Genomic DNA, 22,885 nt, shown 5'->3' with positions numbered 1-22,885 from the left:
TACAGCATATTTTGGCTGAAGTGTGCAAAGCCGAGCTTGCAGCTACATAAAAGGCCACCAATTTGTTTGTTCCAAGATCAGATGGATTTAACTGAAGTTTCAGAGGTGGGGCACAACCTTCTAGGCGACCTCCCCCAGCAGCCTAAGTTTCACTTAATAAAGCACATTAAAGGTAGGTTTGAGGCAATTCTCTAAGGTCAGCTGAACTTTCACTGGAAAATACGAGTGCTGGCAAGTATATGCAATATGTAATGCAAAATGTTTAGGGTGTGGGGAAGAAGTGTAAAGGAGCCATACCACAGTGATGAGCTTGGCTAGAAAAGAGACACGAAACAAGTTCCCTAGCAAAAAACACCCTCAGAGACGGGTGAAGAATTTAGGGGGGGGTTGGTAGAATGATTTTGTTACCCCCAAGGGGAAAAACAGGAGATCAAAGCCCGAATTCACTTAAGAATGCTTGCTTTGAAATGTATCTATAAATTATGGCACGTACTGCTGGCATCTATTGTAGTCTTTGGTATTTACTTGAGTGTATAACGTGAGATTCACAGTGCCCAGAGTTTGCTTGTTAGCATGTAAAAGTGTGTTGGTATAAAAATGTCTGAGTGCATCAAGTGCGTTGGTGAAGGCAACGTTTTGGGTTCTCAAGTTTCCTAGTAGTGTTTTTGCCTCTTCCCTGTTTTCCCATGGTCTTTCTGCCTCACCCCTGCGATCATGTGTCCCAACCACCGACTTGCTGGCTAACGGGGCATTCCTTGAGGGTTTACTGGTAGGTTTTAGAGCTCTACCCGTCTCCTTGCCACCTCTCAGTGTTATTAAGATGCCTGTTGTGGCTATTATCTTCTTTTCGGTCAGGGCAGAATGGGATGTTGCTCCCAGGGGTATCAAAGCTGTTACCCCTCAGTCAGCAAAGTAGCTGCTGAGGCATGTCACCCTTTGCTTTTGACTCCTGTACCAGTTTCACCATTTTGTAGCTCAGCCGAAGGAAAAAGAGACCAAACTTCTTGGCATGGTGGAGCAGTACCAACAGGCTGTCCTGATCTCTGTGCCCCAGGCTCTTTTTTCCTTGTGAGTGTATAGTTTTTAAGTGTTGCATTTTAGACACTTCATTTGCTTTGCTGCCCAACAGAGATTATGTTGGGGGTTTGGCACAATTGGATTAAACTAGCAGACCCGGATAACTTCCATTGGCATTTCAGAAGATTTGCTGTAAGGCAAACCTGTGACATTCATACCTTCCTAAGCTTGCACAACTAGGGTAAGAGCTGCAGTTGAGGTCTTGACCTCAGTTACTTAAGCCCCTTTCTCCCAGGAGCGTTCATCACTTTAATCACAGAGTCCTAAATAATCAGTGGGTAGCCTGTAATTAGGGGGTTGTGTCTCGGACTCCTGCAGCCTGCTCCTGGTGTGCTGAGCGCTGCGGATTTTGATTTCCCCTTCCCCCAAAGGATGTTTGATCTCAGATTTACACTTTAGAAAATTAAGAAGGGTACGGCACCTCAGTCCCCTGGCAGTCTTCCTGCTTTCAGTGGTAGGTGCCTTGCTTTTCCTAAGTATTGCAGTGCTGCAGCAATTGACACACTTGATTTAAGAGTTTGATTTATAGACTGATACTCAGGCTGAAAGTCAGCAGTTCCAGAGCTGTGTAAATCACCCTGTCTCTGGGTCTAATACTTCCTTATTTATAATTTCGACAGGAGATGGAATTCTTTCTCAATTCTTTACATTTCTTTCAGATGTAATCGACCACCCTGTCCTTTGGTTTAAAGCTATGTGACTTTGCCACAAATAGAGGGAGGGGAAAGTAAGCTGAGTCCAGGAACTGCTGTGCTATAAAAGCTCCATATTGTATGCTCTTGGACTTTGCTTTCTCCCAGCTTCCTTCAAGCCCACACAAGAGATGGACTTGAGGTTTTTTTGGCTTTCTTCCCCTCCCCCCTCCCTCCATACATACACTGACCTTTTAGAAAAATAAATAAAAGATAAAGAAGGACCTGGAATGTTGCAGAATGTGTGTACATTTTGCTCTCTGTTGTTTTCTGCTGGGATTAGTTGTTTACAATGGGGGAGAGAGGGAGGGCAGAGGAAGGGAGGTCTGTGGCCTTAACTGAAATTAGTGGCATTTCAGAGTGATCTTGTTAGGTGGTCTGCAGTTTAAAGACCTAAATCCTTGTAATCCCCCCATGCCTCCTTGGCCACTACTCCTTTTGCTCTTGTTCTCTCACTTTCAAAAAAACAAAAAAAAACCACCCCAAAGTCAGCCTCTCTGTCTCTCAGATGCAGGCGTGAAAATTACACACACGCACACGCGCGTGCACGGACACGGCCATGCACACACACTCTCTCTCATATGCTTCCATTCACACATTGTACCTGTATAACAAACTAATGTCTTAGCTACATCTGTTCCCACTGCAGGACTGGGCTTGTAAAATGCTCTCTCTAGAATGCAGACGCACACTGAATATTTTTATTTATTTGCTGAAAAACACCCAGCTGCCAGACTTGCAGTTTGTGATTACACTTAAAACAAATTCAAATTGAAATTTCTTCCATAAATCAAATGCCCCAAATTAGTTCCTCTTGTGGGTTTGAACATGCTCTTTGGATTTTAAGGTCAGAAGGTATCCGTTTTCACCGTGCTGAAAAGTTTAAAAATACACTACGTTTTCGGGGGGAAAAAAAATAAATATGGTTTGCATTATAAAGCAGTACATCAAATGTGTGCCTGTGCACACACACAACAGTGGTGGTGAAGCTGGATGCTGTTGGAGCACCTTTGAGGACTAATAGCACCTAATTGTTAAACAAGGCAGGAAGCACAGTGGCTGTTTAGCCCAGAAGAATAAAGCAGAGTGCCCTGAGATGTGATATTTACCCTGCAAAGGAAGAAAAGTTTATTCCTTACTCTTCAACTTTAAAAAATAGTAAAAATTAAGTAAACACACAAAATACTTCTCTTGGCTGACTTTATAGCATACTTTTTTTTCTTCTGGAAAAAAAAAAAAAGAAAAAAGACATTTACAAGTGGTTTCAAAATAGCTGTGTTACATCTGTCAGCGGGTGAAGGGAACACCCACAAATTGTGTTTTTATCTCTTGAAGTTTTGTTCCACTTGAGCAATAAAAGCCAGATTCGCTGCTGGTTTGTGTGATTGGGGTAATCTGAGCATTGAGTATGGTTTTAAAACTTCTGCAGTTGGTTGGGTTTATAAGTTTTAAGAAAATCATGGGGTGGTGAAGTTCTTGGCTTTTGTTTTACCCTGGCACCGGGGAAGGGCTGGTTTGCAAGCACCTGGCACAGACAAGTTCATTTCGGTTCCCTGGCCTGTCCCTCCCAACAAATGGTTTGGCAGGAACCTCCCTTATCTTTGATGTTAATGTCATCAGCAGTTTCTTGGTTACAATGCTATTCTTCCTCCAAGAGTTGTAAAACTATCCCAAAGAAGGCTCTGAACACACATCCAGTATTCTCCATCCTGAACTCCAGAGCATCAGTTTAAATCCCCTCTCTGGCTGGGGAAGGTCCTCCTGTGTGAGGATAATGCCAAGAGGTGTAGTGTACTCACAGCTGCTCAGAAGAAGTGATAGATGGTGGGAAGCTTACAGTTTGCAGGGGGAGGCTCTCATCTGACTGGCTTGAAGCACTGGAGGAGGAGGAGGTATTTTGAAGTGTGCAATTTGGATGGGAGCCATTTCAGTGGGGAATGAGCAACCTCTCCCATCGCCTTTGCTAGTCCTGTTGAAAGCCAAGTCAGGATGGCATCAGTGGGCAGTCCTCCCCCAACGGATTCATTCCCTATCCTGACTGCAAATGTAGAGCTGCTGTTGCTTTGGGTGACCGCTGTTGCACAAGACAATGGCCTGAGATGCTGCCTGGGCACACAAAGCTATTGGAAAGGAAGCAGATTGTGACAGTGAGAGAGCAAAGGCAGGCAGGGGTCTGCTGTGTATCTTTGCCGCTTTTTATCTTATTTAACATGTTTGTAAAAACCTTGCCAAGGCAACCTGAGCTGGTTACTTGTAGCATAATTGCTCATATTGCCTCCTTATAGGTCAGGGGAAGGGGAGGTTAAGAGAGTTAAAAGAATAATTGTTCAGAGGGGACAGTCTGTTCAAGGGGGGTCGTTAACAGCTAACCACTGTGGCTGAGGTCCAGTTTTATTGCTTTTACTCCTGCAGAATTAGTGCCCGGGTTGTGGGGCAGATGGTTTCTGCTCTGACTCACACAAGCAACAGAACTGCAATACATTTAATGGCAAATTCTGTACACTGGGTAATAATAACGTAGGAGCAAGAAAATTGTAAGAATTAATTTTAGGATTGGCAGTCTGGAGTGAAGATTGATGTTTTTATCTTCTCCTGAGGACCACAGCTGGGTAGCTCTCTGTTCAACACAGATTTGAAGTTCAGGACTTTGACCTGATATCAAAGCTCCTCTATGCTGTTAGTTCAGACTCCAGGGTAAGGATTCTGTCCACAAGCCAGCCTGATGATGCAGTGCAGCTGCGTTTCACTAGTGCAAGGAGTAGATGCCTGTGACCAAGGTGGAGAATGGCTGTAGGTCATTAAACTGTGGAATTCATCATGCAGAAAGTCACTGAAGTAAAAAAACTTCAGACATAAATCAGCTGTTTGACTGAGGATAGCAAGAATAGCCACAATTGTTGATATTAGCAGAAATACTGGGGAGAAGATATGAAATGGTTCACAGTAGGATTAATATGGAGGAGCAGATCTCCTGCATCTCTCTGGAAAATACAAGACTTGATCCAGTTTCCAAGTCCCAGGCCAATGTCCTGTCTATAAAATCCTATGCCAGTATTTATTCTTTTAAGGAAGAGGAAAGCTGTTCTAATATGAGGTAAAATTGGAAATCCTCTTTTTTGCAAACCCATTCTAACAGCTGGGATATCATTTTTCCCAACAGTTGTATGATGAGGATCAGGAGAAGAATAGTGGAGTTCATGAGAATAGAGCAGAACTGGACATACTTACAAGATCATTTCAGGCTCATTCCATTTTCCAGTGGATATCTCTGTTTTGTACCTGTAATTTTTAATTACTTTCTTGCTTTGCTTTGTGTTTATGTTGTAGGTGCTGTCTTCAGGGTAGTGTTATTTGTCATAATGCCGTGATAGAGAAGGGTGCAGACATCAAAGACTGTTTGATTGGAAGCGATCAGAGACTAGAAACCAAAGGTAAGTAGAGGAGATGTATTTACAGTGCAATTTGTAATCATTTTCAGAATTTGGTCCTCAAGATTTTACTCCTGCTTCTTCATGCAGTGCCAGTAAACAGTGGCAGTTCTACAGTGTGGTGTCCTATAATACTAGGATTTGGTTTTCAGGGAAAGTACAGCTTCTTGGCATAAGAATAGTTCAGGGTTTTGCTCTTCTGAAGTTGGCAGAGAGGCTCTGTTGTTGTTATGAAGATTGGGTGCTGAGACGGTCTTTTCCCAGAGACCACAATTAGATCAGCCTGAAGTTGTCCTCAGCAGAAGGAGCTGTTATTTTGACTAGTAATCTTCGTCAGTGCCAGGGCCAGTGCAGTCAAATCACTGATCACACAGACATCCTTCTCTTTGTACATGCCACCAACCCACAGCTCCAGTGTGCTCCCATTCACCTTGCTCCAAACAAAAGCTCAAGATGGAATATTGTACGTGGAGCTGCTGTGCTCAATGCTAAAGGCAAAAGCAACTGTGTTTGGATCTGCTTTACTGCTATGACATGCTGTCCTGGGGCTTCAGAGAAGTTACAACTGCATAGCCCTCGCTTGGGCACAGTTAAGCCGTGCTCTGGATGTGTGCGTGGCGAGGTCTGGGTGGTAACCGCCTGAGTGGAACTGTTGATTTGCTGCCCTGAGAGATAATGGGCAGGAAATGGCTGTCTCAGTGACTGCATCCCAAGCAGAGGGCTTTTTAATGAATATTTGTAGTTGGGGTTTGGCAGATCCCTGCTGTAGGGTGTGGGTTGAGGACAAAAGTGAGTTCCTTTGCAAGCTCCATGTGAAGTTACTTAGTCAGGTCAGGATTTGTTTGCTGTCTTTGTCTTTATGGGTGGATTCCCAATCGTAAGTGTCCTGATGCAGAGCAGGATTTGCAATTAACATAGTATAATGTAACCTATTGTCAGCTATGTATGACAGACTAAAAGTAAAGAAGACTTGTGAAAATAAAGTATTAATCCTGCAGTTGCAGATACTGTAGGGAACACCCAGAGAGTGTTCTGTGCACTGTGGCCTTGGTCCCAATATACCAGGGTCTGATTCTGCTCATGGTTTTCCCCATCACATCAGTTTTGTATCAGTGGCCCTTGTGGGGTTCATTGCCCCTGTGTCACTGACAATTAGAAATAGTTCATGATGCTCCATCTATGTCCTCCTCTGAGTTTAGAATTGGGTTGGAAAAGACCTTTAAGATCATGGAGTCCAACTGTAAGCCTAATTCTGCCAAGTCCACCACTAAACCGAGTTCCTAAGTGCCACATCTACACATCTGCATGAATCATGAGGACAGCTGAGTCAGGTCATGTTTGATTGTTAACCTGCATGAACTATGAGGAGACAGGGTGTAGATTGAGCTAGTGTATTAATAAATACAAATACATGATTTGTTTAGTAGATTATATCAATTAGAGATGTCACCCTTTGACCTCACATCTGCTTCAAGAGTCTCTTTCAGGGTGCAGATCCTAGTCTGACTGATTTTCATATGGAAACTGTTCTTTCTTTTTAATTGTCCTTGTCATCCTTGTCTGAATATTTTTCAGAGTCTGTAGGTGCAGGGAGAGTAATAGAGCGGTAACCCATAGTTCATTTGCCTGTTCTTGTAGAGTCTACTGCTCACCCCTCCAAAGCTTAAACCAGCTCCTTAATGAGTCTGTGGACCCTCTAGTTAAACTGTTTGGAAATGTACGATCAATGTTAGCAAAGACACGTTCAGGTAGATTATAAATACACCATTATGCAGAGCAAGAGAAAACAATAAAGCCTCAGTTTATTTCCCTGCCTCAGTTTCCTAACCATTCTGGAATTACTTTGGGCTGGGGGGTAAGGTTCTCCTCGGTGGTCTGGGATCTGTCTGCGAAGTTCATGACTTATTTCCTGAACTGTGGAGTCTTTCCAGCCCAGCATGTCTCTTCTGACCTTGGCTGGTCCCGTAGTAAACTGGGCCCTCTCTTTTTCTCTGTGAAAGCATGCCATGACTTCCTTTCCCCTGCCCAAGACTTCCTGTACCTCATGCCAAGCTTTTGGTGTGGCCCTGTAAGTCTGTTTCCATATTCCCCCTTTCAGTGAGACTTTGGCTGTGTTGTTCTGTTTGGTAACTTTTCCTTCTTCAAACGCAAGCCTCCATGGCCAGGTTGGAAAAAAACCTAGTTCTCTTGGGTTGGAGCCACCTTTTGTTGCAAGTTGATCACACTTCAGCAGATGTAAGCAGTAGCAGTTGGCTGTTGACCCTAGTCTGGGAGTTACATGCTAGAAAACTCCTCAGCAAAGCTGCATACACCTTCCCAGAAACATTTAAAAAAATTAAAATACTGCAGTCCCTTATTCCAAAGCATCAGCCAAGATTCTTCAAAGGTAGAAATATCCCTGAATCATCCCAAGCAAATCCCACAGTTGACTTTGCTGCAGAACTGGCTGCGTGTTCCCTCCTCTGCCCAAGGAGTCCTGGCCATGCTGCCCAGGCAGCTCAGGGTACAAGAGCTCTTTGAGCCGGTGGTGCACTGACCTCCTTTCAGAAAATGAACTCCAGTCCCCTGCAAGGAGGATGGCAGGAGAACAGCTACCACAAATGATAGGCAAACGTAACTCAAACCAGCTCAGATCATTTTCCCTCTGTGGAATAATATGGGCATATTTAGGGTGGTCCAAATGGTACAGCTGGGAGTAATGGGATTGAATTAAACACAATTTAAGTTGGCTATCTGGAACATTTTACTAATGATGTGGTCTGCTAGGTTGTGGGATAATCTCCCTGGGGATGTGGTGGGAGACCTCATCACTTAATAATGGGCTTGGCAAAGCTCTGGACACCTAAATAGAGAAAACACTCCAACACTGGCTACTGGAGTAGATCAGATGCAGCTTATTACTTTCAACCTGAAAGGAAAGTTAGAGGGGGCAGGTAACTGTCAGCAATGACGTCCAGATCCTGCATTGACTTCATCCCTATCAGAGCACTGGCCAGAGATGGTACTTCTAAGTGCCTCTTAAAGTCAAGCTATGGAGTTTTATTAAATTTCTGGATGTGCAAGCCATGCCTCCTGAGAGCAATACTATTCTCTTCCTACCACTTTTATTACCACGATTAGGAAGCATCCACTTTCCTTCCTCTTTGATACTTTAATTTGAGGAATTTGCCAGCAGAGAATTAACAGATGGGCTTTGTGAAAGCTACCTCACGCAGGTAGCAGTTTGAAAAACACGTTGGCACCTTAAAGAAAAGGAGGTAACTATTAGAGGGATAGGAAATGGCAAGCAGCAGTTCTGAAAGAACTTAATTGCCATAGAGCAGTCAATCACTGTTTTGGAGACAGTTATTAGGATCATGCTCCAGCCCTTTTGATGAACCTATTTTGAAAGAGGAGCTTAAAAGAAGCATGTACTCATTGAAGGAGGACTAGAGAGAGGGACTGCTGGTGATGGGCCAGTTGAGGAGTCAGATAAGCCTACTGTCCATATGGTTTCCAAAGTAGTCTCTAGGACAGATTCAATAGGGAGTTCCTTATACATCTGGTATAGGTTAGCCAGGAAGAGGCATTTACAGTAAAGCAGCCTAAACTTTCTTCAAAGCAGCACCAGGAACAGAGAAGGTAAAAACACAGTGGATGGAAGTAGCAAAAGTGACACAAAAACTCGACGCTCCATCCCTTGCCCCCATCTCTGTTGTTGAAACAGGAGTGTTTTATGTACTTTGCATATTAGGGAGCCAATGTCATTTGGAGACAGCTTGAGTCACTTCACACACAAAAAGTGCATTACAGTGGTGGTGTTGCTGCAAAGCATATGTTCAGAAAGGGAAAAAATACCAGCACCCAGGACACTGATGTGATCTCAGCTTGGTAAACTGATCCATACCTAGTAGTAGCATTATCTCCATGACCAAGCTGTAGACTAAGACTTCACTGTGCTTCTTCCTGTGCAGTTTTTATGCCACCATATTTTTTTTTTTTATTTTCCTTTGTGCCCTGACATGGTCAACACCCAGAATGATTAATGCTTGCTGAATGCAGAGGTTTTCCACATTCCTCATTTTACTGTCCGTTTTCAGTTTGTATCTGGAACCTAAATTACTGCATAGTATACAAGAGGCAAGAGCCTTCCTTTCTGTGGCCTTCCTACAATGTTTGTCATGTTAATGCCTCAAAACTGTTAATCTCTTTTGCACTTCCTCAGTATGGGTGTGATTGGGGTTTCCTCCTGTTTTACAGAGACCTGAGAGAAAGGGGGAATTTAATCATCTGTCCATTTTCATGTGAACTGGCCAGCTTCAGTGCTCAAGTTGCATGTTACATGTGGCATATCCTAGATATTAGAGATTTGACATTTTAGCCTTAGCATTTTCTTTGTAAATGTTGGGAGAGAATGTTCAGTCCACTGTGAAGAAAACCAGTTTTACTGTACAGAATGATGTTGGCCCTTGGATGGATCATTAGCAGTGTCTGAAACTTAAACTCCATTGTACAGCTTTCTGCTGTTTGAGCTGATGGGGACTGATAGTGATGGCTTATCATCCTTAATGGAAGTTGTGTCAGCAATGGAACGAGAAACTCTACCAGGAGTTTTCATGGATGCCCATAGGTGTTAGCAACCCTGAGATCCACTCCTGGTGCTGGGAGGAGAAGGCTGCAGTTACTGCAGGCTTTACTGCTGCTGCTCCCAGCATCAGCCACTGGGCCCCCCAACTACATCATCTGTGTCCTACCTTATCCTGACTCCCACTTCACAGCTCCTTGCTATGGCTTTGTCCTAGGACCGGACTCATCCCATTACCAGACTTCTCTGGTTTTTCTTGTCTTTCTCCCACGGAGAGTCTATTTCTCTCATGCTTATTTATTCCCAGACACCCACCTGACTCCTCCTCTGGTCTGATTGTAGCTGCTATTTCCAGTTGCCTTGCCTAGCAGTCCCATGCTCTATTTCCCATCTGGCACTCTTCCTCTGACTGCTTTGAGTCAGGCTGCGCCCCTTTCTGTACCACTGTCATGCCCAGGCATGATCACTCTGGGCACAGGAGGGAAGGAGCTCTGTGCTGAGTGCTGCACTGATCCATAGAGCAGAGATAGAAGCGTTCAGGAAGCCCTAGGGACCTTCCTCCTGCACTTTCCCTGGTCAAGAGTTCTCAGTGGAGACAGTCTCTGGAGCTTTTAGCTGCTCTCCTGAGAACATGTGCAAACAGATATTTTTTTTTTTATTCCAGAGGCTTATCATATAGCCAAAACTGTGTGGTTTTTCACAAGAACAGAAAAAGGCATATATCCAGTAAGGACTGGCTCCCATTTCCAATCATTTTCCAGGTCCTGTTCCAAGCTTGGAGTCCTAGGACTTCTCAATGAAACAAAGTAAAATTGTTTTATTTTAATGAGGGCCAAAGAGCACATTTTTCTCTAATGTCATCCTCTAAAGGCAAATACAGTTTATGAAACCTCCACATATGAATGGGTGACTGCTTGTGAGGGTGCTTCACCCCAGCCAAGATTCAGCAGGATAAGGACAGGAAGGAATTGAGGAACTTTCTGATGCTCTCACTGTGTTCGAGTAGGGGTGAGCATCTGCTCTTGCAGGATGCTGAGAACCTCCTGGTGAAGCCTTCAGGAACTGAAAACACTTAGCACGGCACAAGGTCTGGATCAGAAAGCATGCTGCAGTGCAGATGGGAGTTATGAAAGCTCACAAAGAACAGACACAGACTAAACAGTCCACACATGTATACTGTGCTCTGGGGTGCAGGATTGGCTGGAGATGATGTAGGAATGGTGTAAATTCACAGCAAAACTGAGAGGTCCTTATGATTTGTTCCCTGAAGTAGTTTAACTACTGAGTATCCCTGACAAAGATACTAGTTGGCAGTTAAAATAGGCATCTCTTAAATAGTTGTCATTTTTGTTTCAGTGACTATACAGTAACTACATTTCTGACTGATCCTAATAAGCCTCTTTGCCAAGTTGTATAAAAATGGTTTATGAGTTTTGGCCTCAGCAGTGGCATAAAACTTCCCTAGAATATCCATCCAGTGGCACTTTGTCCTCCCCTCTGCTGCTGGGGACTGTCACACTTCTGCACACTATCATTCTGGGCCAGGGAAGTTCAGGCTTCCTCAGTGAGTGGGTTAAATGAGCTGCCACGATCGCAGCATGTTGATTGTGAAGTCTACCCATAAGGCAGCAGTTCATAACCTTGTGGAAATATTTTCACATGCTCCACGCAGAGAAAATAACCACTTGTGCTCTGCTAGAACTCAGCCACATAAAAGAGCCAGGAAGAACACCCCAATAGATGCCGAGGAAGAAAAGACACCTCTACTTGCATCCATCATCTGTAGCAGACCATCTACTAAACTGCAGGCAGTGGTGTGCAGGCAAATATGGCATCTTTGCCATCTTAGCAGGAAGCATGGGCAGTCTTTCAGACTGATGTTCCTGAGATGCCTCCTTGCATTTGCTGTGAGGTGGTGGTACCCCATGTGAGCACATCAGTCAGTACAATCCAGTCTCTTTCTTAATCACTTTGTTAGGACTCTGCTCCAATACTAGGACTCCAAGTGTGTCCCCCTCCACAAGGAGCTTGCTGTCTTAGGCACATCTCCAGCTCTTGGTCTCCTGTTCCCTTGACTAACCTTTCTCCTAAGACTCTGACTGATCACTTTCCCGTACACTTCTCTTTGCAGTACATCTACTCTCCCCATACATCTGCTCCGAGCCACAGTAAATTCATCTCTCTTTAGGCACCAAATTCAACCGTCACCTTTACCTTTACCCACTCCCAAGACATGTCAGTTCCCCAGGTGGGTTGGAGGGTGCAGGGGTTAATATTTGATGCACTACGAGAAAAACCTCAGCTGAACCAGGTGAGCACTGGCACCGTACACTGGTGGTTGCTGGGGCTGGGTGTAAGGCAGGATTGACATCTCTATTTCCTGCCTGTTCCATGGGCTGGAGGCCACAGCTGTGGGCCAAAGCTACCACCATTCCCAGTGCCCCTGGGATGAATTGAACATTACCACCCTTGGAAGCAGCTGGGGCACCCAGCTCATGGGGAGCATCGCTCTCAGAGACTTGCAGGCTCACTCACAGCTGCACAGCAGAGCCAACATTGGCACTTGGGGAAAATCCACGAGACACTCCTGGCCTTGGGGGCCACAGTGTGGTCACCTCTGATCTCCAGCAATCGTGTAAGTAAAGCATGGCTGGGGAGAGAGCAGGCCTTGACTGGAAAGCCCCACTGCTCTGTAAACACAAACAAATCAGCCCCCATCACCTGCTTCCCTTCTTTATCTCTACATGTAATTTAAAACACCCTCCAGCCTCCCAAAGTCAAGCTTCAGCTGCTTCCCATTCCCTTAAGCCCCTTTAGTTCCTCTCCACACTCCCCCCAACCTGGCTGCTTTTCCAGGGCCAGCCATCACTGCAGAGACAAGTTGCTCTTCTCTCCCACTCTCTGATCCTTTCTGTCCTGGGTGAATGTGGTAGGAACCACCCACAGCGTGTTTTCGTGCATGCGTTTCTGCAGCCACCCCTCCCCCCTGCCTGGTTTTTTAAGTTAAACTATCTCTTGCTTTAAAGAGAGCAAATACACAGCAGTGGCTTTCATCACTGCTGTATAATAGAGCAGTAATTCTGTGCCAGGGACTGTTTTCTATTTTATTTTAAAGGGTTTATAAAACAGTGTATGTAATTGAGTGAGTAAACTGAACGTTTTCTGGAGCCCCTGAGGGCTGGAACTTCGTGGTGGTCCTGGGCCTAGGCCCTAACCTTTTTTTTTTTCCTCTCTCTTTTTTTTTTTTCCCTCCCTTTCCCCTCCTTCCCCTCCTCCTTTACAACCCAGCGTTGCCACCAGCAGCAGCAACAGCAATCTGTCTGGGGCTAATTGAGCAAACAACAAGGAGATGCTTTCACATGGCTTTTAAAGGAATGCTCCGGCATCCCCTTTCTGCGAGCAGCTTGGCAGGAGGAACCTGCCACGAAGGCTGGGGAGCGCTGGGTCCCCGGCCCGCTGGTGGGGTGGGTTTGTGCAGGGCTGCACAGTCATTTCCTCCCCTCTGTTTATTTGCATTGCAATTTGGTTTTAGCCAAGCACCAAAAGCTGGGCTGCTCCTCGGCTCTCCGGTTCTCCTTGCCTTGTGCGTCTGTTTTAAGGGGCTAGCATACAGTATGTGTAAACAAATGTCTTCCCAGGCAGGAACACGCACACAGCGAGTGACAGCGCTCTGATTTATGCACAGTAAAGGCTCCGTGGACACTCAGTTCAAGCACCCAGGCTGACTTCAGGCTGGGCTGCATCAGCAAGTTGAAGCAAAGTGCTAATCAGGAGGTCGAATGTGTTGATCAGCTCTGGGTTTGCTTCGCACCAGATGCTCCCAATCTGAGAAGATCTAGCTCAACATGATTTAAGGTTGCAGAGTCCAACTCTAAGGCTTTCTAAAAGTCCTTTCTCTAATCCTGCTTCTTTCTCTGTGGACTGAATGCATCTGTAACCCTGCCAGTGTCAGATAAAAGGCAGCCTGGTAAGAAATCCCTAATGGGGAGTTGGGGAAGGAGAAGGGAGCTGAACAGCTAAGCATGTGAGATACTTTTCTCTCCTCCCCCAGAGTTTCAGGCAGAGTTTCTGCATGAACTGAGCTTGCTGGTACCAGCCAGAGCCACTGGCAACTGGCAGCTACAGCTGATAATGAAACGCTATCCACAGCTCAGCTCCCTGGCACAGGCAGTGGAGTCTGAGTTCCCTTCCCTTCACAAGGAGGGCTTTGGAAAGGGAAGAGGGAAGCAGGGTGAATCCTTATCGGCCTATCACATCCCCTCAGGGTGCGGAATCGGGCTTTGTTTCTAGCAAAACCATTCCCTTCATCACTTAAAAACTTTCTTGCAGATTTGAGGCAGGCACATTCATGTGTTTTCTTTTAGCCTGTACAAGGAGAAATGAGTACGGTGATTTCATGCCTCAGTCTCTGAGGTAGCAGTGACATACAAGCAGGCCATGTGTGCTTGCTTTGGGGAATCTGCCCCACACAAATCATGGAGGAGACAAAACAGGCAGAAGAATGGGAGATGAGGGAATATGTCCTTGGATTTCCCATGTGGCTTTGGCTACTTAAACTCCCTAAAGTCTCTGCTGCCTCAGTTTCCACTCCTGTAAAGTGGGAATGCTTTTGACTCACCCACTCTCGAAAAGCATTTTGGACTCCTCAGGTGCAAAATGAAAGACATTGAAAGGCAGCTACAAGCATGTCAGTGCAAAATATGAATAGTTGGTACCACCTCTGCAACAAAGTATGTGACAGGACCCATCCCAGCTCTGCACGTTTAGGACAGTGCAGGATGCTGTCTGAAATGAAGCAAGGCGTTCCTTATTAAAAGGTATTGCTACAGATAACCTATATATAGAACCACAAATTGACAGGGCTCTTTATAAGCCTGGATGAAGGCATGTTTTATCTGCAGAGGCATAACGTAATTACTCTCACTGGATGGTAGCCAGGGTCTTATTCACATCACAGAAATCAACATGATAGGTAGTCTGCTTGGAGGAGGTTCAGGAATGGAGTCACAGGAGTTGCTACAGGGCCTGTTCGAGATATATTGGGAAAGTTGTTGGGGTTTAGGAATGTTATATCAAGAAGTGCTGCAGGTTGGATTTGAGGTACCTTGGCAAAGCTGTGTGGGGTCCAAGACAGGAGGAGAGAGGAGCTGAAGGCTGGACTTGGGGCTATTGGCAGAGCTGTGCTAGAGAGATTGTGTGGTGCTACCTACATCATGCTTGCACCTGGCACTTGTACAGTCAGCCCCTCATTTTCTTGAGTGCTGTATCCACCTCTGCTCATCCTACCCAAAGTGCTAGAGACTGGGCTCCACATTCCAGCTTTGAGCTCCAAGGTGTTAGTATGAGGCTCCAGAATTCATTATCAGTTGTTACTAAATACCCTAAGCAAAGAACTACCTCACTCAATTTGATGCTGGATGTGAGAAGCAGCTCCTTGTTCTCCGTATTTTTGCCCTCAGGAAGGGTCTCTGAAAGGCAGCATTGTGGATGACCCAACTCTATCCTCCAGGCTGAGGAGACAGCAGGATCCATGTGATCGTGGGAAAAGTGGTTGTAGTGAGAAATTGTCTTGCCACAGTCCAAAACCTATTGAAGTTTGTAGAGCAGGTTTTGATCAAACCTTTTCTGGAGCAATGGTTTGCATAATGCAAAGGGAATGTCTTGAATTCTAAACTAAGAGAAGCATCATGTTGATCTGGCCAGTTTGGGCACTGCCAGGAATTTCTTAATTTAGCCAAAGGTGGCATGTTTGTTGTTTTGAAGCAGTCTTGCAAAATCCACTTCCCTGGGGAAGGAGTTTTAGGTGGGTAAATAAAAGCCAGTTTGTTATTTCCATCATCCTTGGCTATCCACCTCCACTGCTGTATAAGGTGTGGGAGACAACACAGCCTCCATCAGTGTATCCCAGCTCCTCACAGGCCTTGGTGCTTTATCCCAGGCTCCAGAGCCAATTGTTATTCCTAATCTGCAGTAGGGGAAAGGAAGAGCCTAAGGGCATGGGTCAAACCACCTGAGATCCACCTGAATAGGTGTCCAGCTTCCGGGGAGCAATTTTAATTCACCACCTCCCACTACAGTATCCCAAGGACACCCACTTTGAGCACACTGGCTTTGTGTCATGCTCTGAGGCCACACGCTTGGGTTTTTTAGGCACTGGGCTTTCAGTTGTGTGTTTTTATTATTTTGGCTTTAGATCCCTTATTTGCAGTCCTTCCCTGACAAGCTGCTTTTGCATTTTAAAGGGAAGGCTCTTTCAGTACAGTGCATTAACAGTGCTGGAGCAGGGGCTGGCACATTATTGTGTCCACTGGGGCTGTGCAGAGCTTCTGGGAACAGGCAAAGGAGTGACTTTGTAGAAGTTGCCCCTCCAACAATTTTTCTCCACAGGAGTCTGAGAAGGGCTGTCCACTACTACCCTCAGAGGTGATAACAGTGCTCAGAGACCTAGATTCACACAGATACTTTTTGAGAGGCTCTATCCAAGAGGGAGAAGTTGGGTTTAATTTTTTTTTTTTAAAGTGCCCTTTTATTTAAGCTAAGTTAGGCTTGTTGACAGGATCTCTTGGTGCCTTGGTGATGGCACTGATACTGAGCAGCCCCTCTCCTCCCCACTCTCCATGCTGTTTGAGGACACACAGCACTGTTTAGGGCTGGGGTGGATTACATGTCAGATCTCCGTGTTGGATGTCAGTGGTTCTTTGCCTCAACCTATGTGTGTACACCTGTCATCAGCAGCTGTGACTTCCGTCGGGCCCCTCTTGTTTAGTAGTGACACATACGTGTGAAAAGTCTCATTAGAGAAACCTCCTGATGTTTAGTCAGTTGTTTAGGCTTTTGCCTGTGTGTGGGATGCTGTCAGAGGGATGTGCTGGAGTCCAAAGAAAGTCAGCAAATCCTTGTTTGAATTCCCCAAAATCTGTTTTTCCCATTTGTTTTAAAGTTGCAGGTTGAAAAATGCAAGTTCTGAAACGCTGCTGCAAAACTCAACTCCTCTTCTTTTCCTCCCTCTCTCTCTTTTCAGCCAAACATGTTAATGAAGTCATTGTGGGCACCGAACAGCTGATGGAGATATAACCCAAGTAGGTTTTAAAGATGATTTTATGGAAGCCAGCAGCAGAACCAGATGTTCAAGCATCGTAAGATCATCCATACAGATCAGTACTGGCAGGGTTTACCCTGTCATTGCTCCTTTCCTGTTCAGCTTTATATTTATGTCTTAATAAAGAAGTATTTACAGAGCAGCACGTCCGTCAGCCCCTCCCCCCTCATTGGGATGCGCGCGGGTTTGTGCTGGGTAGTATCGGTCCCTGCACGCCCGGCGGACGCACTGTACTTTTCCAGCAGAAGGGAGAGCAGGGACCACACAGATTGTGCCCACTCCAAAGAATGACTTAGCCGCCCTCCCTGCGGTGTAAACCACGGCCCCGCGGTCCTGCGCCACCGTCCCCGAGCCTGGGAGAAACCACTCAGGATGCTGCTTGTGCATCTCATCAACGCAGCAGGCGGGCAGCGAAACACAGCCGTAATATGGGCTGCTCTCTGTAGCCCAGCTGCTTCGCCAGCCTCCTCCTCCTCCTCTCTCTCTCTCATGATGTTGCCCTATAGCACAGAAGTGTTTAAGCTGTGCCTCTTCTGTTCTGTAATGCAGCTGAGGAGTTTGGCACTCGTTTCCATCAGGGCTGAGTTTCGTCCGCTACTTTGAAATCCTGCCCAGGACGGGGCTGGAGGGCTAGTAGAGTGCAGAGGGGAAGTGGGGTGTAAGTGGGGTGTAAGCAGTGGGTACCCTGCCCTATTTTGATGGTTCTTTCACTCGATCATGTAGATGATCTGTGGATGACTATGCCTGCATCTGTGAGATGAGTCGAGCGCACTGATGTGAAAGGCACAGCTTGTGGTCAGGGGTTGTGCCAGGATTGTGAAGCACCTGGATGGGATTGAAACTCCAGCTGTTCTCTAACAATTATAAATTGGACACGAGTTCCTACCTAGAAGTTGTTTATTAGAGTCTAGTAGGATTCAACAGGACATTTATCTGCTCCTGGCAGTTTGACATCCAGAGGTGCTTACAGCAGCTGGCTGGGATGGTATTTCATTAACCAAAGTGATAAATTTAAAATGTGAATTTCATGGGCACCAGTGTCCCCTGAGGAAAATTAACATTTCCTAGCTCATTTGACAGGAGAGGGATTATAATCCAGACATTCCCCAGATTTTATATAAGCAAAAGTGCTCCTTTAAAGGGCCAGATTGGAATGGAAAGTATGGGTAAGGATGAGCTTCAAGGCCTTTGACAAGCTGCAGAAGGAAGAAATGTGCTGCACTTCAGCTTCAGCTTTGTGCTAGAAGTTTTGCTTTGCATATGTGTGCAAACACGTTCCTAAGGTAGGAAGCCTTTTTCATCCAAGGATGGCAGAGGCTTTACAAAGGTTAATTAAAGAGTACTCCTGACTCTGTGTGCGGCAAGGGAGTGAGGCATCCATCTTGGGTGTGTGGAAACAGAAGCAGAGTGGAGCATAATTACCTGGCTTTGCATTTTACCAGAAGGCTGTGGCAAAACTGAGAGGTCTCCACAGGGACTTTGACTCATGTTCCTTTTGCTTAAACACAAAGCCTCCTCCCTCTCTGTTTTTTGGGATGCATCTTCTGCAAAGTCCACATGCCCTTACTTAACAGCTACAGCTGTACTGCCTTGTGCCTTAATTATATGTTAAAGTCTCAGTCCTTTTGTTTGGCTAATTTAAGAAGAGGGTGGGGGGCTCTTTACTGTGTGGGTTAGAATTTAGCATTAATTTAGTGTTCTCTGACACTTGAAAACCTGGCCGGGATTTGAGGCGTTTTCTTTTCCTTTTTGCCTTTTACGACCTGCAGGTGTTTGGTGTGAGATAAAAGTAGATCCCAAAGTGAGATTTCACAGCACAAATTATCAAAGTGAAGATTCACTCTTGAAGTAGTCTTCGTGTGTGGCAGTAATTATGAAAAATAATTCGGGATAATAGGGCCTTCAGGAATCCCAAGGCGGGCATTGGGAGGTTAACCCTTCCTCATCTAACCTGGTCTCCATGCTGCTGTCATTATCAAGTGAGCAGATGATGGGTTGAGTCAGGCGACTTTACAAACCAAGTAATAAACATTATGGTCTTCAAGAAAATCAGAGAGGTGACTGAAGAAATTAAATTCTGTTCCAAGGTAGTTCTGGATGTGACTGCTTGGTCATACCTACCTTTGTGAAGGTGATACTGGTAGGGGCTGCTCACCAACAGGGAACTGGTCACCTCTTAGATAATAGCAAGGGAGTCTCCTCACTTTGCTGTCACACCCAGGTAGCTGAGCATTACAGCCCCTGCCCATCATGGTGCTGTCAGCACCAAGGCAGTGCTTCATAGGCAGCGTTGCTCCAGGAAGATGGAACTTCCCAGCTCTGTAGGTGCTGGTGCTTTCCTCAACACTACCTAGGCAGATGTACAGCTGAGGTTGATGTGAGAAGGTTCTTGAAGTGGCATGTCACATGCTGCATCTGCACATGGTAAAACAAGGGCTTACCATGATGCCCAGCAAGGTTCCCCTCTGGCAGCACCTCCAGCTCTTGGGTTTTTGCTGAGCAATGTCCTACCAGCAGCTTTTTCTGTGACCAGGGCAGCATGTTGGCACGGGTGTGGAGCCCAGCATCAATATGTGCACACCTGTCCCATGCTTCTTCCTGTGGGTCCTGCATTCCTAGTACATCATGACAGGCTCACCTGAAGCTGTACCTCTTGCCCTGACTCCTGTAAGAGGTGCACACCACCTGCAGGAGCTCTCTAGTGAGGTTCTTCTTAGTTCCATTTGCAAGACCTGGATTTGGAAAAGGTATTTGTTGGGTGGTTATAGGTACCCAGAGCCATAGTTCTCAGCCACTAGTGTTTGCTTTTGTAGGCAACTGTTGTGATTTTTCAGGAAGCAGCAGCTCATCTGATCCCTTCTGCAGTGAAGCCAAAGTGGATGGATCCTTGGAGCAGAGCCATGCAAAGGGGAGGCGAGCAGCCAGCCATTCCCAGGAACAGTGGTCCTCCCATCCCAGTGGTGTGCAAAGGAACACAAAACCTTTACAGCAGGCTTTGATCTCCCTTTTGGGACACTTTTTTGGCTTGTGGGCATGAAGGGGAGAGGGATGCCAGGCTGAGCAATCATATGGCCTCTACTCTGCAGCCCTAGCAATAGGACTCTCCTGAACCTCTTAGAGCTGGGCATCACAAGGACTCACCAGGTTTTTATTGCCTCTGATCTCCAAGATTTATCATGTTGCCCATGCTTACTTCCTTGCTGGCTTCTGCACAGCACTTTCCTTCTTCTGGCAGCCTGAAAAAGAGTGGTTTTCATCATGTGCTGCTCATCCTTTGGACTTTGCTGGTGGAAGCTTCTTGTTCTGGGAGACCAGACTTTTCCTTATAAAATCCTGAAGGTGTGGGGAACATCAGTGTTTTCAGGAGGTGCCTTGCTACCTCCACACTGGCCCAAATCTGCAGCAAGGGCCAAAGACCTCTCTGGTCCCTGTCCTGGTGTGTCTTGCTAGGGGCAAGGTTATAGATCAAGTCCCACGTGGGGCTCAGAGAGGAATTGCCAGCGACTGTGATGACTGCTCATTGCACAGTGCATGGCATAACCTTCTCCCCTCACAGGGTACCACTGGCTGTGGGATACCACAGTGGCCATTGGTGCTGCCCTCCTGTCACACACAGCCATGCCTGTGGCCTTTGGTCACCTGTTCTAGAGGAGTGAAGACTGCAGCAGGTAGTTGAGGCTGGCTCCTTGGTATTGCAGGCTGCCTGCCGTGGCACATCCCAGGCCCTTCAGTGCCATGGGAGGAGCGCAGGGCATAGGGCCCTTCTCACTGGGCAACCTGCAAGGTTAATTCAGGGACAATGAGGTTCCCTCACTGGGATGCAGCACCCAGCAAACCACCTGAGCCACCCCTGCAGCAGCCAGCCCACAGAGACTCGCTCTCAGCAGGGTGGCTGATTTCTGGATCCTGTTGGTTTCCACTCCATCTCCAGGGAGCCAAGGTCCACAGCCGCGCCTGTGTCTCCCAGACGGGCCGGCAGACGAGAACTTCCTTCCAGGCCCTATAGACAGACATTTTATATACGTTGAAATACGTGTGTGTATAAATACGGAAAGCAAGAGCTTGGGAGAGCCTGAGTCTAAATAAACTTGTATGTTTAAGGCTTTTAAAATGCTAATGCTGAATTTCAGGGGATGGAGGGACACAAGGGGATTGTTGGACTGAGCACCAAGACAGCTGATGAGCTTGGATTGGTGCCTTTACAATTCAGGGAAAAATGGGATAGTTTGGGAAGGAAAAAGGGATTTTCTTGTTTTTGTTTTTAGTAGAAAATAAAAGAAGCTGCCTTCTTATTTGCCTCCCTCCCCCAGTGCCGGAGCAGCGAGCGACTGGTGTTGTATGCATAAGCCATTCCTTTGTGCAACATCTAAATGGTTAATTGTGTTTGAGGAAGATGTACGGGCGAATGGAGGGACCACCCAGCAAGAGACAGACAAGAAAGAGCGATCTCTGAAATGTTTAACCAGAGAGAGAGCAAAGTTGTTTAAAAATATTTAATTTACAACATTCCACACTGCTGATTATAAATTGGCCGTCCAAAAACACTGCTGTGTGCGGGGAGGGATCCAGGCAGCATGAAACAAATTCTTGTGATTGTTTTTCCTATCTTCCTCCCTCCTTCCCTTGGGGATTTTAACCCCATGGCGGGATGTGAGTTGCCCCAGGCAGAGAAGGCATGACCGCTGTCCCCAGAGACCATGGGCTTCCATCCTGGTGCTAACACCTGCACCCAAGGCTGGGGCACAGCTGTCTGCTGGTGCTAGAGAGCTGGAAGGGACTGTGGGGAACAACCAGCAATGCTGGCTGCAGTGATGGGCATAGTAAAGGTTCCGCAGTCCATTCCCTCTGATTTTTACCCCAGCACTGGGATTCCTGTAAACCATCTAGATGTGGTCCTGGGCAAGGAAAGACAGGAATCCCTTAGAGATGGGTTGGGAGACTGAGGGAACTAAACCAGGCCATGCTGCACTGCCCATGAGAGTTCCTTCACCACTGTAATGGTGCCTGTTCTTCAGGTCAGTGCCACTTACCCACATCACCCAGGCAGTGGCACTGGGAAGGAGCTGGGACCTGGGCCCTGACAGGGTCATTGAGCAACAGCAGCATCTCCCCACACTCAGGCCTTTCTGCAGAGGGTGCCGGGTGCTGGGAAGAAGGGATTTGGCCACGCTCTGCTCATGGCTGCTGCTGCTCTGCGGCTGGCTTTGAAGCACAGAGCCACTCTGGCTCTGCTTCCCCCACACAAGGGACTGCTCTGCAAGGAGGGATGGTTCCCTCTGGGTGGTGGCCAGGCCATATCCCTCATCATCTGAGGGATGCTCCCACCTGCTCCCACCAGGACATACTTTCCCACCTTCATAGCCCTCATTCCCCCCATGATCAGAGAGAGGAAGTTACTAAGAATCCCTGTCACACTGTCCCTGGGAAACCAGGCAAGTAAAGGATGCATGTGATGGAGCTCAGCCCCCTCTTTCCCAGCTGGCATCAACCCTCCCACTGTCCACCTGCACAGACATCGTCTGAGAGGCTGGAGAGCCACCATACCTAAAGGGGTATCAGGAGAGGGGGGGAGATGCACACCCAATGACTCCGAACTGCAGAGGGGATTTGAGCAGAGCTGAGGGATGGGAGAGATGCAAGAGGAGCCAGGATCCTGGAAGTAGTGGCTGTACATCCCTCCTTGGCATCTCCTTGCAGGTCCTGCTTTGGAGAATGACAGCCCAGCTGCTTTCACATCCCTGCTGCCCCAGAACACCAGCCATACAGCGAGCTCCCCAGGAGTTCCAGGGAGCTCTGGCCACCAGGGAGGACAGGGCTCTCACCTGATACTGCCAGCTCTCCTGGCAAGAAGGGGGCACAAAGAGGGCTGCAGGGCTCCTCACTGGGACTGCCACGAGTTTCCTAAGCCCTAATAAGCCAGGAAGCCTCCTGGCCACCTGGGCACTTCCTCGTGTGCAGTGAAGGCCTGTGATAGCTTGGGGAGACGGGGTGGGTTTGGCTGTGTGCCCCGGTGGCGAGCTCAGCT

The 22,885-nt window shown here is 46.8% G+C and overlaps 1 protein-coding gene across 1 annotated transcript in view; it reads left to right on the top strand.

The window, feature by feature from the left end:
* The window catches only part of EIF2B3 (eukaryotic translation initiation factor 2B subunit gamma), a 101,169-nt gene extending 84,218 nt beyond the window's left edge, over positions 1-16,951 (top strand). The window contains exons 11-12 of the mRNA XM_054384629.1: positions 5,097-5,200; positions 16,783-16,951. Of these exons, the coding sequence (XP_054240604.1) occupies positions 5,097-5,200; positions 16,783-16,835 (157 nt within the window). The 3' untranslated portion in view covers positions 16,836-16,951. The remainder of the gene's footprint in view (positions 1-5,096; positions 5,201-16,782) is intronic.
* The last annotated feature ends 5,934 nt before the right edge of the window (positions 16,952-22,885 follow it).

The sequence above is a fragment of the Indicator indicator genome, chromosome 10, assembly GCF_027791375.1.
Source record: "Indicator indicator isolate 239-I01 chromosome 10, UM_Iind_1.1, whole genome shotgun sequence".
Classification (NCBI taxonomy): Eukaryota; Metazoa; Chordata; class Aves; order Piciformes; family Indicatoridae; genus Indicator; species Indicator indicator.
This window is presented reverse-complemented; position numbering and strand designations above follow the sequence as displayed.